General features: G+C 33.4%; 1 protein-coding gene across 1 annotated transcript in view; it reads left to right on the top strand.

The window, feature by feature from the left end:
* Cfap47 (cilia and flagella associated protein 47) overlaps positions 1-15,744 on the top strand; it is a 416,223-nt gene that overhangs the window by 32,813 nt on the left and 367,666 nt on the right. Inside the window, 3 exon segments of the mRNA XM_077793662.1 lie at positions 1,887-2,039; positions 4,162-4,348; positions 4,457-4,553. Coding sequence (XP_077649788.1) covers positions 1,887-2,039; positions 4,162-4,348; positions 4,457-4,553 — 437 coding nt within the window.

Here is a 15,744-nt window from a genome sequence, read left to right as displayed (position 1 = left end):
TCTTTTTCTGGTCCTGAGCCCAGAAATGTTTTAAAAACTTGAAACTTTCAGAACTAGTTTTCTTTTGGGCCTGTTTTTTTGCTATGAATAGTATATCTAAACTTGGTAATGGCCCTGGAGTTTATCCACTTGTCTCTTTATCTTAGGAGTCATTAAGCTCACCTAATTTTGCAGGCATCTTCTTATAATACCATTTGATTTTAGGGCATATTTTTGAAGCTTTCTACAGTTGGAAAAGTCTGGGTTTTTCCTATAGACTGTCTTAATAGTTTTATTTAGAAAATTCTATTCACATTTGACAAGTGTTATAAAACAGAGAAATGTAAAGATTACTTAGACTTCATTTAAAATAATTATATATTATAAATAGAAAATTGTATCTTTCCTTCTGACACATTGCATCTCCTCCTACCTTTCAGTGGTGGCTTCTGGAAACATTTGTTTCCTTTTCAACTCTTTCTAAAGCTTAAATAAATATGTGTATACAGAGATATAATGCTTTAATATAATATCAGTTTATTTCTAGGTGTGTATTAATTAGCTCATCTAAAATTGCTAGAATTTAAAAAAAATAAAGATTAGCAGTTCATATTTTTTCCATAGCCATATTTATTTTTCTCAAAGGGGTTTAATGAACTATTTTCACATTAATTAAAAAAGACATTTAGTAGTATATTTTATGGCTAGTAATTAGTAACTTTAAGTAAAGAAAGAAATTTATTACAGTGTGCTTTTTGTTCATTGTAATTGCTATTATATTTAATGAATTTTACTTTTCAAATTTTGAGAAGAAAATAAAGTAAGAATTTTTGTCTAATTTTTCTTTACAGCAGTATGCCCTGTGTTTAGACCTCCATCAGGCACATAGTTGGCACTCAGTAATTTTTTAAATAAATAAATGAGGAAATTTTTTATTTACATTTTCATTCCCATTTATTGCTTTTTTTTAAATCACCTACTCCAAGCTGCAAATCTACTTCTAGATGTATATTCTTTAAAGTTCTAATGAGAATTTAGATTTGCTATTAGTCATCCGCTCCTAAGGGATTTACTTCACTACTGCTTTCCATGTTCCTCCCTTTCTCCTTAGAGACCTCAGGACTTTAGATATAGGAATTATTTCTAGGTTCTAAAAATGACAAAAAGAGTCTTAGAGTCTAAAGGGAAATTTAAATATCAACAACTATCTTTGAATGACTAAGTACTTTTCCTCTTAACTGTATTACTCTGTTTACAGGAAGATGACTTTTAGTTTTCAACATTGAGGAATTGTGGAAAATGAAAAAAACATTAATTTTTATTAATATTCACTTGACCGTGAGACTAATAGGTTCATACTGATGAGTTCATTATTGAGGGTGAGACTCTTGATTGATAAAATTTACTGAGGATTGAGGTAGACTAATGCCTGAAGGTTTAAATAATGCATTTTATGTTTTTATTGAAAATACATGGTGGGTAAAATGGAAGAGCATGAGGCAAGTTGAGTGAATATAAGGCTGATCTAAGGGCAAGAAACTTAGGAAACGTTAATCAGATTCAGATCTAGTTTCTTAAAGATTGATCTATAATCTAGAATTGTTTAAATTTCCTACTTGTCCAGCTCCTGAAAAAATGGGTTTAAAGTAGGTACACTTACATTTCAATAACCTTAAGAGGAATTTTTTTCTTACTAGCTTAAGGAAAAAAAAAATTAGGTATCCTAGAAGTTCTACATGTAATAGTGTCTTAATGCAGGTTAGGATATGAGAAAAAGGACTAGAGTCTGTCCTATTCTCCAGTTTGTGTTCAACACCTGACATAGAAATTGGTTAGTAGGCACTCCATAAGTACTGATTGAGCAAATGCATACATATGAATTTTAACATGAGTTGCTCATATTGTAGGACAATTTTCACAAAGATTCCAAGACATACTTATGTGGATCCTGATTTTGCATATACTGACTTTGAAAAACTAGAAAAGAAAGCACATCAAAATTACTATGACAATTATATTAAATATTTAAGAAGTGTACGACTACAGAAAGAAGAAGAGAGGTAAAGTTCAATTCCTCAAGCCATATGCAGCAAATCATAGTAACTAAAGAGCCAGAATTTTTTCTTTTCCTTTTTAAAATTAAGTATTATTTTAATCGTACAAACTTATGAAGTACAATTTGTTAATTTGATACCTATAGACAGTCTGTAATGATAAAATCAGAATAGTTAGGATCTCCATCTCCTTATTTTTAATTAACATAATAATCATACCTATTTATGAATTATAATGGGATGTTTCAGTACATGTATATAATGTGTAATGATCATATCAGGGTAATTAGCATTTCCATCTCCTTATCATTACTTTGTGTTTAGAGTCTTCAAGTTCCTCTCTTCTAATTCTTACTAAAATATACAATAGGTTATTGTGAACTATAGTCACTCCACTGTGCTGTAGAACACTAAAACATATTGTGTCTCTCTACCCAACTATGTTTTGGTACCTGTCATCCAACCTCCCCAACTCTTCTCAGTCTCTAGTAATTACTATTCTACATTCATATAGATACGTTTTAGCATCAACAGATGAGGTAGAATATGATGGCCAAATAATATTCCACTGTTTATATACCACATTCTCTCTCTCCATTCATCTGTTGATGGTCACCTAGGCTGATTCCGTAAATTAACTATTATCAATAATGCCACAATAAACATCAACAAGTATGAAAGCCATCTCTTCGTTAGGTTGATTTTATTTCCTTTGGGTATAAACCTAGGAGTGGGTAATTGGATCATATGGTAGATTTATTTTTATTTTTATGAGGAACCTAACATAACGTTCTTAGTCATGGCTATACTAATTTATATTCTCACCAACAGTATATTTAATTCCTTTTTCTCCACATCTTTCCAACATTTTTTTTAAAAAAAATATTTATTTCTTAGTTTTAGGTGGATACAATATCCTTATTTTATTTTTATGTGGTGCTGAGGATTGAACCCAGTGCCTCACGTGTGCTAGGTAAACACTCTACCACTTGAGTCACAACCCCAGCCCCAACATTTTTTTAATAATAGCAATTCTCATTGAGGTGATATGTTATCTTATCGAAGTGTTGATTTGCATTTTTCTGATAAGCAATGATGTTGAACATTTTTAAAAAATTGTAGCCATTTGAATTTGTTCCTTCAAGAAGTTTTTGCCCAGTTTAAGTTGGATTAGTTTTCGTGGTTATTGATTTTATTTTTAATTCTTTATGTATTTTGGACATGAATTCTTTGTCAGATGAGTAGTTTGCAATTTTTCCCCCATTTTGTAGCTTGCCGATTCGCTCTCTTGATTGTTTCCTTGCTATGCAAGAGCTTCTTGGTTTGATATAATCCAATTTGTCTCTTTTCACTTTTGTTGCTGGTGTTTTGGGAATCTTGTCAAAAAAAATTGTTGCCTATACCAGTGTCTTGAAGTGTTTCCTCTTTGTTTTCTTCTAGTAGTTTCATAGTTTCAGGTCTTACATGTAGGATTTTGATTCATTTTATGTTGATTTTGTGTAGCATAAAAAATAGGGTCAAAGTTCAGTCTCCTGCATGTGAATATCTGAATTTTTCTTCATTCCTTAGTTTCTTTTCCATTTTTAATGATTTAAACAATTAATATACAGTAAAAGCAAAATATTAAACCATATTGTTACTTTTTGATTTGGGGATATCTCATCTAAGTTTCTCTAGAAGCAAATCCTAAGAGGGATTTTAGTGTATGTGATTTATGGAGAGTATGCTGTCAGGAAAACACTTTACAGGATGAAAGAAGCAGAATAGGGAAGGGAAGGGAAATGATATAGGCCATGTTTCAAGTAAAATTTAAACAGCCTCCTGCCTAAAGTCTCTTGAGCACATAGATATTTCTGTCTTGAGCCAGAGGGGGGCTTGTCTTTTGTGTTCCATACCAGGCTTTGATTATGAACTGTCCCTGAGTGGCAGTAGGGTGGGGATGGAGCATATAAACTTTTTTTGTGAGGTGTTTGAGAAAGAGGAGTACCTTCAGCAAAGAAAATTTTCTGCAAACTAGTGCACCAATATGGTTATGGGACAGTAATTGCATATACTACGGGAAATATTTGAATATATACAAGTATTTTCTAAAAGACTTGGCCTCAATTACTTATTATTATTTTGATAGGAAATGCATATATTCATATAACTATACAGACATAGGCATAGAGCCAGCATCAGGTCTAAAGTCACCCTCCCTCTCAGAAGTGGAAATAGAAGAGTCCCAATCTTCAGCTGAGTGTCTGATCAAAGCTAATCAATTGTTAAGTACCAAGAAAATAGCATCCAAGGAAATGGAATCCCTGGAAAGAAAGGCATGTGCAATATTTTACATTTACATTTTGTTATGCCATGAGAATTATTATAGTGGATTTTGCTAATATTGAATGATTAATTTTGGGAAAATGTGGTTTTTTCCTCAGGTTCTCGAAGAACTTAAGGCATACCCATCCACTCTCCATGAAAAACATGATTGCAGCTTAATATTGACACCAAAGCAAATTCATCAAGTAATTGTTGGTAAGGATATATAGAAATCTACTACATTCCTTGTTTGGTTAGAAAATATTTAACAAATTATAATTTATATTCCATAAAATTCATCAATGTATACAAACCAATACCTTTTGGCAATTTATAGTTACATTATCACCATCATAATTAACTTTTAGAATGCTGCCATCACCTTCATGCCTGAATGTAGTCATTCCTTATTTCTACCCTCAACCCCAGGAAGCCATTAACCTTCTATCTATTTCTATAGGTTTCCCTTGTTCGGAACAATTCCTGTAAATGGAGTTATATAATATGTAATTTCCAATGTTGCTTATTTCACTTAGCAAAATATTTTTGATGCTAATTCACATGGTAGTACTTATCAATATTTTGTTCCTTTTTATATCTAAATATCATCCCATTTTATGACTATATCACATTTTGTTTATTCATTTATCAGTTGGTGCACATTGATCTATTTCTAGTTTGAGGCTATTATGAATATTGATGCTGTAGTATTCACATAAAATTCTTCGAGTGAACATATATTTTCAATGTTTTGGGTTAGATTCCCAGGATGGAATTGCTGGGTTGTATGGAAAATTTATATATAAACTATTGAGAGACTTTTAAATGTTTTTCAAAGTGACTATATCAAATGACAATTCCACTAGCAATGTATGAGGGTTAAAATTTCTCCACATTCTTACCACCACTTGTTATTTTCTGTTTGATTATAGCCATTTTAGTGGGTGTGAAGTGTTACCTCATTATGGATTTGATTAGCATTTCTCTAATGACTAGGCTTATGAATATGTTTTCTTGTACTTAGAGGAATGTCTATTTATATCATACATCTTCTTTGGAATATTTCAAATCCCTTGCCCAGTTTTTAATTTGAATATTTGCTTTCTTCTTATAGAATTATAAGAATTATTTGGATATTCTCGATATAAGACAGTTATCAGATATATAATTTCCAAACATTTTTCTAAGTTCATGGGTGATTTTCTTTCATTTTTTCATGTTATTTAAAGCACAAAAGTTTTACATGTAGATGAAATTGAACTTATCCAACTTTTCCTTTTATGGATTATGATTTTCTTGTCATGCCCAAGAAATCTTTGCCTAAGTCAAGGTCACTAATATTTTCTCCTAAAATTTTTATAAGTTTGGATACTATAATTAGGTCTACAATCCACTTTGAATTAACTTGTATGTTTGTGGTATGAGTTAAAGGTCTACATTTTTATTTTTTATGTGATATGCAATTGTCTCATCACCATTTGCTAAGATATTATTCCTCATTGAACTTCCTGGCACTTTTGTCCAAATTGATCAACCATATATGTCAGAGTTTATTTCTAAATTCTCATTCCATTCCACTAATCTATATGCATATCTTTGTGACAGTTCTACATTGTCTTGGATATTATAGCTTTATCAGCAGTCTTGAAATTAGTAAGTTCTTCAGATTTACATTTTTTTTCTAAGAATGCTTTACCTGTACTGGGCACAAATAGGGTCTTATAATGGCCTACTTTGTCTTTCTTGTGCCGAGAGCTTGATCTTCAGTCCCTCTCACTTTTCTATTGCTCTCTTTATTGAGATTTCAGGTCACAATGTTGGCCTTTCTTAAATGTTTTCCATTGAGAAAATCATTATTTTGACAACGTCCCTACATATGAAAATTTCCAACTCTGTTCCAAATGTAGTTAATTTCCTTCCATTGTTCTGATAACACTTCTGCACCACAAAGCTGGGTGTGGGCAACAGGAGCAGTCCTAGACTAAAACTCTGTACAGACTTTGACTGCTAATAATGAGGTTTTAGAGATATTCTTAAACTAATGTTTCTTAATTTGTTCTGTCCTTTTGGCCAATTTTCAGTTTTTAGATGGTTGTCTTTGAAAAAAATTTTTTTCCCTTCCTTTGTGGTGCTGTGGATTGAACCCAGGACCTCACAAATGCCAGGCAAGAACTCTTCCACTGAGCCACACACCCCTAGCTCAAAAAATTTTGTCAAAATTTATTGTTGCTTTTGGAGGAGATTTACTGTGCTTCTCAATCATCCATTGAATGGCTTTTGAAAAATAAGAAGTTTGTAGTCATGTCAGTAAAAATTGAGCATTTTAAAGTTAAATTTTACTTTAATGTATTGATTTTTGTTTCTATTTTATACATGCTTATGGTGACAATAATATCTAAACTGTTAAAATTTTAAAATGCTGTGTTTATGTATACTTTAGATGTTTGTATGTAATATAGATGATTGACATTTAGGTTGTTAGCTCAGTTCTTTCTCAGTGTGTCTTTCAGGAACACACTGTGCAACATAGTAGGAAGTCTCTGTAATGAGGCCATCCTCAGTTTGGTTCTAGAACTTACTAGTTCTATGACATTAGGCTCTATCTCTGTGAATCTCAGTTTCTTCATTAGTGAGATGGATGATAATATTACATACCTCATACTGTGATCATGAGTGCAATAATATGAAAAACACTTTGCCCCCTATATCTCACATGTAGTTTAAGAAGTTTTTATGCAAACTCTTCATCCATAAAATGAACACATTACATTAGAAAATGGTTAATGTTGAACTTTAATCTCTTTATCCAGTCCTTTCATGAGTCTTAGTTGAATGACTACCATGTACTAGGGACAGTCTGGGTTTTAGGGATACAGCCCTAAAGAAAATAGTAATACTGAGTCCTGCTCTCAGAGAGATTATATTTGCTTGAGATAGGAGGGGAGTAATAAGTTTATCTTCATGTAATATGACTTTGGTATACAATGATGAGGAAACAAAGCAGGAGAAGTAGATAGATAAAAATAAGATGTTTTTGTGTACAGTCTATTTTATACCAGTTTAGTCAGGGTCACTAACATGTATATTTGATCGGTGACAATACCTGTGTGAAATGAAGACTTTAGGCATCTGGGCTGACAGTGAGTTAGGAAAACTCTTTAGTTTGTTTGAACCCAGGGGTGCTTTTCACTAAGCTACATCTACATTCTTTTTTGTATTTTTGAGACAGAATCTTGCCAAATTGCTGAGACTGGCCTCAAACTTGTGATCTTCCTGCCTCAGCTTCCCCAGTTGTTGGGATTATAGGTCTGTCCTACCACACCCTGCTGACAGTTCCTTCTTAAACTTGCAGAAATGTTGCACAAGGTCCCTTCCTAGATTCGTTTCTACCAAGCCTGTTAAAGAAATATTGTAGTTAAAGATATAGTGGCTAAACTGGTCTGAAGACAGTGTTCCCATTTCATTCTAATAGTTAGGGTGGCCATGAAAGAGACATGGGCAAATGATGATTAATTATCATGGATAGACTGATTCTCCTTTTGGGGGTAATCTAGCACACAATACATCACATAACAACTCTGAAATTTTCTGGATTTGTGATTTTTAAGAAGGTACAAGGTCAGAGGCAAAGCAAAGGAAGTGATTATATATCTGGATTTTGGTGACTTTTTATCACCGGTCATTAGCCAAGTCTCAGGTCAGTATGGCCTATAGGAAATGCCCAAAGCAATGTCTGGGGAAAGGAATTGGCATGGGCTGATAGAGTTGTATTGTCCTACCATTTGTTGAGATAATAGATCCAACATCCTAAGAGCACTGGAGTTGAACCTCCCTGCCACACTGTGACAATAGGGCACTTTGGCATCAGAGTCTTATTAGCTCAATGCTTAATTGTTTATGTAGTTCAGTACAGGACAAAAACTTACTGTACACCTGTTTTGTGCCAGGAATATAGGTACTGAGTTTTATAGCTTCAAGAATTTACTTTTTACTATTGAGTGATAAATATTCTGTGCTTCCCAAATTAGTCAAGTCGCTAACTGAACAGATAAGCAGATCTATACAAATACAAAAGAAAGTTAGGAGACAATGAGTATTGTCTCTTCTATGACTTCTTCACCAGTTTCTGTCTGTTCTTCATCTAGTGTCCTAGGCAGTTTATTAATGATCCTCTATGACAGAGACTTTGAATTTACAAAGTTAGCAACTATGCAGATGGAAATTTTGTGTCAATTGGAGGAAGTGGTCTATGAACCTGGTAGGAGAGTTACTCTTATTTTTACACTCTAAAGATGCTTTGTGAGCCTCTGTACAGAGCAGGGACTGGCACCATCAAAGCAGATTGTAGTTTCGGAAAAAATGGCCCTATAATCATACTATTTTTTCAAAATTAAAATAATAAGAAACACAATAGATAATTTGGAAATTATTCAAATTAATTAGTAAAAAATTTACAGTAGTCTGGATTACATTGAAAGTTATATAAAGTATTGTTTTCTTCATCTGCATGTGTCTAATAATTTTGATTTTTATGCTGGCATTTATTGATGCAGTTTAAAGCCAGGCATGGTATTGAGCAATTTATAAACATGATCTCATTTAGTTTTTTAAATAACATGAGAAACTTACAAATTAACTAGCTTTCTATCCACTTTAGAGATTAATAAAATCAAGCCAAATGAATACCTTAGTCAAAATGCCCAAATATTTAGTGGAAAAGAAAGAATTTGAAATTAGGTTTCTCTGGCCATATATTTTGTTTTGATTTTTCATTTCTAATTTACAATATATATTTTTATCTAAAGTCAGCTTTTTCTTCATCTTTCTCTACTCAATAATATTGTTAAATCATAATACAGAATTTTTCATCTGTTTTCCTAAAATATTATCAATCCAGTTTTTTCATTTGTTCTGTTTTAACTGTGCTTTATTTCAACATAAAAATAATTTCATCCTCATAAGATGAGTTAGAAGAGTTGGAAAGTGTTCCTTCTCTGCTATAGTCTAAAAGATTGTTCTATAATCCTTCTTCTACATTCTGTTGAATTGCTATTCTTCTTTAAATGTTAGGTAATTTCTCTGAAGAAGGAGATTTCATTTTCAGAAGATATTTAATTTCAAATTCAATATATTTAATAGTTGTAGTACTGTTCAGATATTCTGTGCCACATTCTGAGAGTTTTGGTGGTTTGTGAGTTTTGTGGAATTTTTTCACTTCTAAGTTGTCACATTTATGTGCACAGAGTTATTTGTAACATTCTCAATTTTCCTTTCAGTATATGTCAGCAGAGTCTGTAGTGATATAACCTTTCTCTTTTTGATGTGGGAAATTTGTGTCTTTATTATTTTTCTTTTTCAGTCTCAGCAGAGGTTTATCAATTTTATTGTTTATTTCAAAGAACTAGCATTAGATTTCATTCCTTTTCTCTGTAGTTTTTCATTCATCAATTTTTTCTAGTACTTATGATTGTCTTCCATTTGCTTAGATTTATGTTGCTCTATTTTTTCTAGTACCTAGAAGAAACTTAAATTATTGATTTAGACCCTTTGATTTTACTAACAGAATCTTAACATGACCAAGTTTTCACTAAGCAGTTCTGTAGCTGCATCTCATATATTTTTGCTACATCTTAAATCTCATTCAGTTCAATCAATGTATTGTCTATTTTTCCTTAAAACTCTCTTTGATCCATGGGTAATTATTTAGAAGTATGCTATTTATATTCTAAGATTTTTCTGTTTTCTATTAAGAGATTTCTAATTTGATTTCATTGTGGTCAGAGTATACATATTTATAATTCAATTCTTTTAAATTTGTGAAGATTTCTTAAGCTTGATCCAAGATACAGGCACTCTTGTGGAAGGTTCCATGCATCTTGAAATGAAGTGCATTCTTGCTATTATTGAATGGAATATTCTTTAGATGTCAATCAAATCCCAATTAGTAAATGATATTGTGCCATTATTCTAAATCCTTACTGCTGTTCTATGTATTAAGTCTATCACTTACCAACAATGGTGATTGCAGTCTCAAACTATAATGGTGGATTTTTCTATTTTTCTTTTTAGTTCTGTCAGGATTTTTTTGTTTTTTATTTATGCATGTATTTTGAAACTGTTTTTTAGTGCATACACACTTAGGATTGCAAGGTCTTCCTGGCCTCTTTTTTCATTATGTAATGTCCCTCTTAGTCCCTGGTAATTTTCTTTGTTCTGAAATGTTGTTTATCTGATATTCATATAGCTACCAAGCTTTCTATTTTTTAGTGCTTGCATTGTCTACATTTTCCCTTCATTGTACTTTTGACCCTCCTATCTTACTATAACTGAGGTGAGATTCCAGGGAAAGAATAATAGCTTTTTATCCATTTTGAAAGTGTGTTTTTAATTGGTGTATTTGGATCTTACACATGATGTAAATATTAATATGTCAGGGTTTTAGAAAGCCGTTTGAGGTTTTCTTCTTTGTCTTCACTTTCTTAAAATTGTCTTTAGTTCTTTAGTTGCAAGGATTGAGAATATAGCTCAATGGTATAGTGCTTTATTAGCATGTGGAGGGCCCTGGGTTCAATCTGAAGCACTACAAGAAAAAAATTCAGGATTGTCGTTAGATCTCAAAATTTTTAAAAATATAGACAGATTTTTTTGGGGGGGAGATATCATGTTTTCATTTCGTTGATCTCCTTGAATCTGTGGGTTTATATCTTTTGCTGAATTTGGGCATTTTTAGACATAATTTCTTCAAATATTTTCCAGCCCCTGCCTTCTGCTCTTTATCTTCTTATTCTGGAATTTCAATGACATGGATTTTAGACCTTTTACTTTTATTCCACATTTCCCTGTGACCCCCCCCCATACACACCTTTTTTCAATTTTTTCCTTTTTGTTTTTTTAAGTTGGATAAAGCCTATAAATTTTTTTTTCCAAGTTTAACAACTTTTGATTCTACCATCTCATTTTGTTATTGCCGCTACCCCTTAGTGTTCTGTTGCCCTGTTTGGATATTTTCACGTTAGAATTTCTACTTATTTCTTTGTATACTCTATGTATTTGTTGAAATGTTTTTTTCACTTGTTTCATGAGTGTTCACAATTGCATATTCTATATTTTAACAATAGTTTCTTTAAAATGCTTGTCAAAAAATTTCAATATCTGTATCATCTCAGTCTTTGTAGTTTTTGAGATTTTCCAAGCCTAGTTTTTACCCTAGATACATTAAATCCTCTATTTTAATACACATTCAGTTCATTCAATGTCATTTATACATATTCTAGCCCACATTTGTGTGCTGTGTTACACATGTCAAATAGGTTTCCAAGGTTTTTGCAGTGCTAATTTGTTTTTCCCTGTTTGTTTACTACCCAGAGGACCATATGAAGTCCATTGTTACAAACTATACCATCAGGATATGGCCATAACTTCATGCATGGATTTAAAATGTCTCCTTCTCTGAACCCTAACTCTTTGTATCCCTCCTTCCCCTTGTAGATGGGAAAAGGAATAATGGCAATTCTTTGCTTACTTTAGTGAGATGTAGAGATAGTCAACAGGGATTACATGCCACAATTTTAATGGCCACTGTGCCAATAGGGAGGGAGAGGTAGTCTCTTTTCACTATATTTTGTTTTCTCTCTTTAGGATAGAGCAGATTTGCTCCATCTTACAGACTCTCCTGTGCCTAGTGATGAATTAAGGAATATCAACAGTGCTTCTCTTAGAGATGTTCAATAGGCCTTCAATCTAGTCTCCTTAAGTGCCTGGTCCACAGGGAGAAAGGGAACTGTACCCATTAACCTTAGTGCAGTGAAAGGACAATTGACAGGATTCTACCCCCAGGAACTCCACAGCATTTAGTAGAGATGAGAGAGTGCATGTCTTTTCTTGCCTTAGTGCATATCAGAGCCACTTTTATCAAACCCAACTCTGCAATCTTCATACCATGCCGCAGTCTGGCTGGGCAAAATAACCGGGGGGTGACAAGCAACTTGTGAAGATTGAAACAGCGGGAGCCCCCTCTCTGCCGGACAGCAGAGGTACATATACCCAACTAATTACACACAGCTTAACTTAATTAACATCATCTAGATACAGCAGTCAGTCATTAAGGAATCCTCATCATCATAATGGCTCCCTGGCATTGGCTCACAAACCACTCCTCCTGGCACACTGCCAGGCGCCATCTTAACTTGGTTGTGGCCCTCAACAATACCACCTAGTATTTAGGGCAACAATTTTTTCTTGGTCTAGAATAGGACAGGTTGATTTGACCCTGAAGATTCACTCTCTTCCTGGTACCTAGATAGAAAGGCTACTCAACTGTTTAGACCAAGATATGTAGGGGACAAAAAGAACCCAGGAAATACCCTGGCTTTATTCTTTGATTACTAAGATCCCTAGCCAGTCTAATTTCTTTTTGTTACTTTCCAAATATTTCTGTTAGTTACTTCATGAATTTTGCCAATATTTTTATTTGTAATTAGCAAAGGAATACAGTGGGTTTGTTTATTCAGTCATGTCTGGAAATATTCTTGAAATACGGAACAGAAGTATCATTCTAAAATGTTATATTTATTGAATACAATGTCATGTCTCTTTTGTAATGCTCTACAAAATAGTAGCATAGAAAATCATGGGTTAACAACATTATCATGATGAAGAAGAACATAAAAATTAAATGGTGAAGATTTTGTCATAAATAAGAGTCAAAACCAAGGTGGGGTTGTGGCTCAGCTGTAGAGCGCTTGCCTAGCACGCATGAGATAACGCACAAAAAACCTAAATAAACAAAATAAAGGTATTGTGTCCATCTGCAATTAAAATATTTTAAAAAATCATGGCCTCTTCACCAATTCTGCCTGCCTGCCTTCAGTCCTTTCTTCCTTTTTTTTTTTTTTAATAAAAAAAATGTCAAAGCCATTGAGACAGGCAGAAAAAGAATGCTAGGAATTCTATTAACTGTTACTTTCAAACCAGATTGTCTGTTCCCAGATTGTGCCCTTTGTCTTGAGCTCATCAACCCTTACTGATAGCCCTTTGGCTAGAGTTAGAGTGTTGGGACACTTGAGTATGCTTTGTGTCTTTTCATAGTTCACTTCTATTTTTGTTTTTGTCACATGTCTATCTGCATTAACACTCTGGATACTGGCCATGCATGTTTGGGTCTCACCCACCTTTCTCCCTTTGTATTGGTGTTTGAGTCACATGCTCTCTAACTATGTCATCAGTCTCATCCTATCCCCATGTCTGGCCTTAGCTTCTGGACACTCAGTTTGAGGTCTCCATTGGTCAGATAGGGAGCAAAGACCCTTTCAACATATAGTAAATTATATTTATAATAACAGTGCATTTATTTAAATATTCATAAGGCTCACCATCAATTCAATTTAATAAAGCAGGATAAACATGATCTTCTGCATAAATTGTAGTAGCAAGCATCAAATTTGAACACCTTTCTAAAACAATCAAAGCCAAAAAATAAAAAGACATAAAACAGTAGTTTTCAAGACACTAGATATCAGGCAATGAAAGAACATGATGACTGGGTGTGATGGCATACTCCTCCATGTCTATAATCCCAGTTGCTCAGGGAGACTGAGACAAGAGAATCCTGAGTTCAAAGTCAGCCTCAGAAGTTAACAAAGCCCTAAGCAACTCAGTGAGATCCTGTCTCAAAATATAAAAGAGGGCTGAGGATGTGGCTCAGTGGTTAAGCACCCCTGGGCTCAATCCCTTTTACCTAAATAAATAAAAGAACATGGTACCTGAGAAAGAACAAAAAAAATTAGATCCACACACATGTGAAAACTGAATTTTAAGCAAGGTATAATTGCAATGCAGTGCACAAAAAGACTTTAGAAAAAATGGTTCTGAAACACATGGGCTACATGACCAAAAAAAAAAAAAAAAATTTGTTGTTTTTCTGAACCCAGGGCATTTTACTACCAGGCTATATCCCAAGTCCTTTTTATTTTTGAAGTAGGGTCTCACAAACTTGCAGAAGACATTGCTAAGTTTCTGAGATTGGCCTCAGACTTGCAATTCTCCTGCCTTAGCCTCCTGAGTTGCTGGGATTACAGGTATGTGCCACTGTGCCCAGCCAAAAAAATCTTTATCCACAAATTATATCATATATAAAAATTGAACCAAAATGAACCAAAATCAGGGATGGGGCTATAGCTCAGTGACAGAAGACTTGCCTGGCATGCACAAGGCCCTGGATTAGATTCCCAGCACCCCATATACAAATGCAAATGAATCAAAAGCAGATCTCATCAATATGGTAGACTGGCCCATTTTCCCTTAAAATAATTTTTCAGCCATCATAGGCAAAAGTGCCATTGTGAGAGCTTTGGGATTCTGATAGGAAGTTGTAAAACCCCAGTGGAACCTAGGACCTAGGAAGGCCAATTTGAGAGGATATCCTTGTGCAAGTTGACTAACTGTAATGCCAGGTTCAAATCACAAACATCCCCATTCCCCTCAACTATGGCCATATTCAGTCTGAATCTTGTCATCAGGATCTGTTGTACATCATGGTAATTATAGTTAACTACATATTGTATACTTGAAAATTGTTAAGAATAAATTTTATGTTTTCAACTAAAAAAAGAGCAAGTATGTGTGGTAATGCATGTTGTTAATTAGCATGATTTAAACATTCCACAATGCATATTAATATCAAACATATGGCATAAATATTTGTAATGAAAAATAAAATAAGAAAATGTGGCACATATATGCACAATGGAATATTGCCCAGTCTTAAAAATGAAGAAAATTCTCTCCTTTGCAGCAACATGCATAGACATGGAGACCATTGTATTTAGTGAAATAAGCCAGGCAGAGAAAGATAAATATTGCATGATTTCATTTATGTGTGGAATCTAAAAAAAAAATGGAACTCATACAAGCAAAGAACAAAATGGTTATTACCAAGGTTGGCTGGGGATGGGGAAGGATGGGGAAGTATTTGTCAAAAGTTTCATTAACAGGTTTAATAAGTGCTGGAGAACTATTATTTAGCATGGTGACTATAGTTAACAATAACATAACTAAAAATTGCTGAGAGTTGATCCAAAATGCTTTAGCCAGAAAAAAATATGTGTGTAAGGTGATAGATTACTTACTTAGATTGGCTTAATCATATGAAAATGTGTATGTATATTGAAACATTATGGTATATATTTTAAAATATACATTTTTTTTGTACTAGGGATGGTACTCAGGGGTGCTTAACCACTGAGTCACATCCTCAGCCTTTTTTATATTTTATTTTTGAGACAGGGTCTCACTAAATTGCTTAGGGCCTTATGGTATATATTTTAAAATATACATTTTTTTTTGTACCAGGGATGGTACTCAGGGGTGCTTAACCACTGAGTCACATCCTCAGCCTTTTTTATATTTT

This window comes from Urocitellus parryii, chromosome X (genome assembly GCF_045843805.1).
Source record: "Urocitellus parryii isolate mUroPar1 chromosome X, mUroPar1.hap1, whole genome shotgun sequence".
Classification (NCBI taxonomy): Eukaryota; Metazoa; Chordata; class Mammalia; order Rodentia; family Sciuridae; genus Urocitellus; species Urocitellus parryii.
Note: the sequence above shows the minus strand (reverse complement) of the source record. Positions and strands in the feature narration are given on the sequence as shown.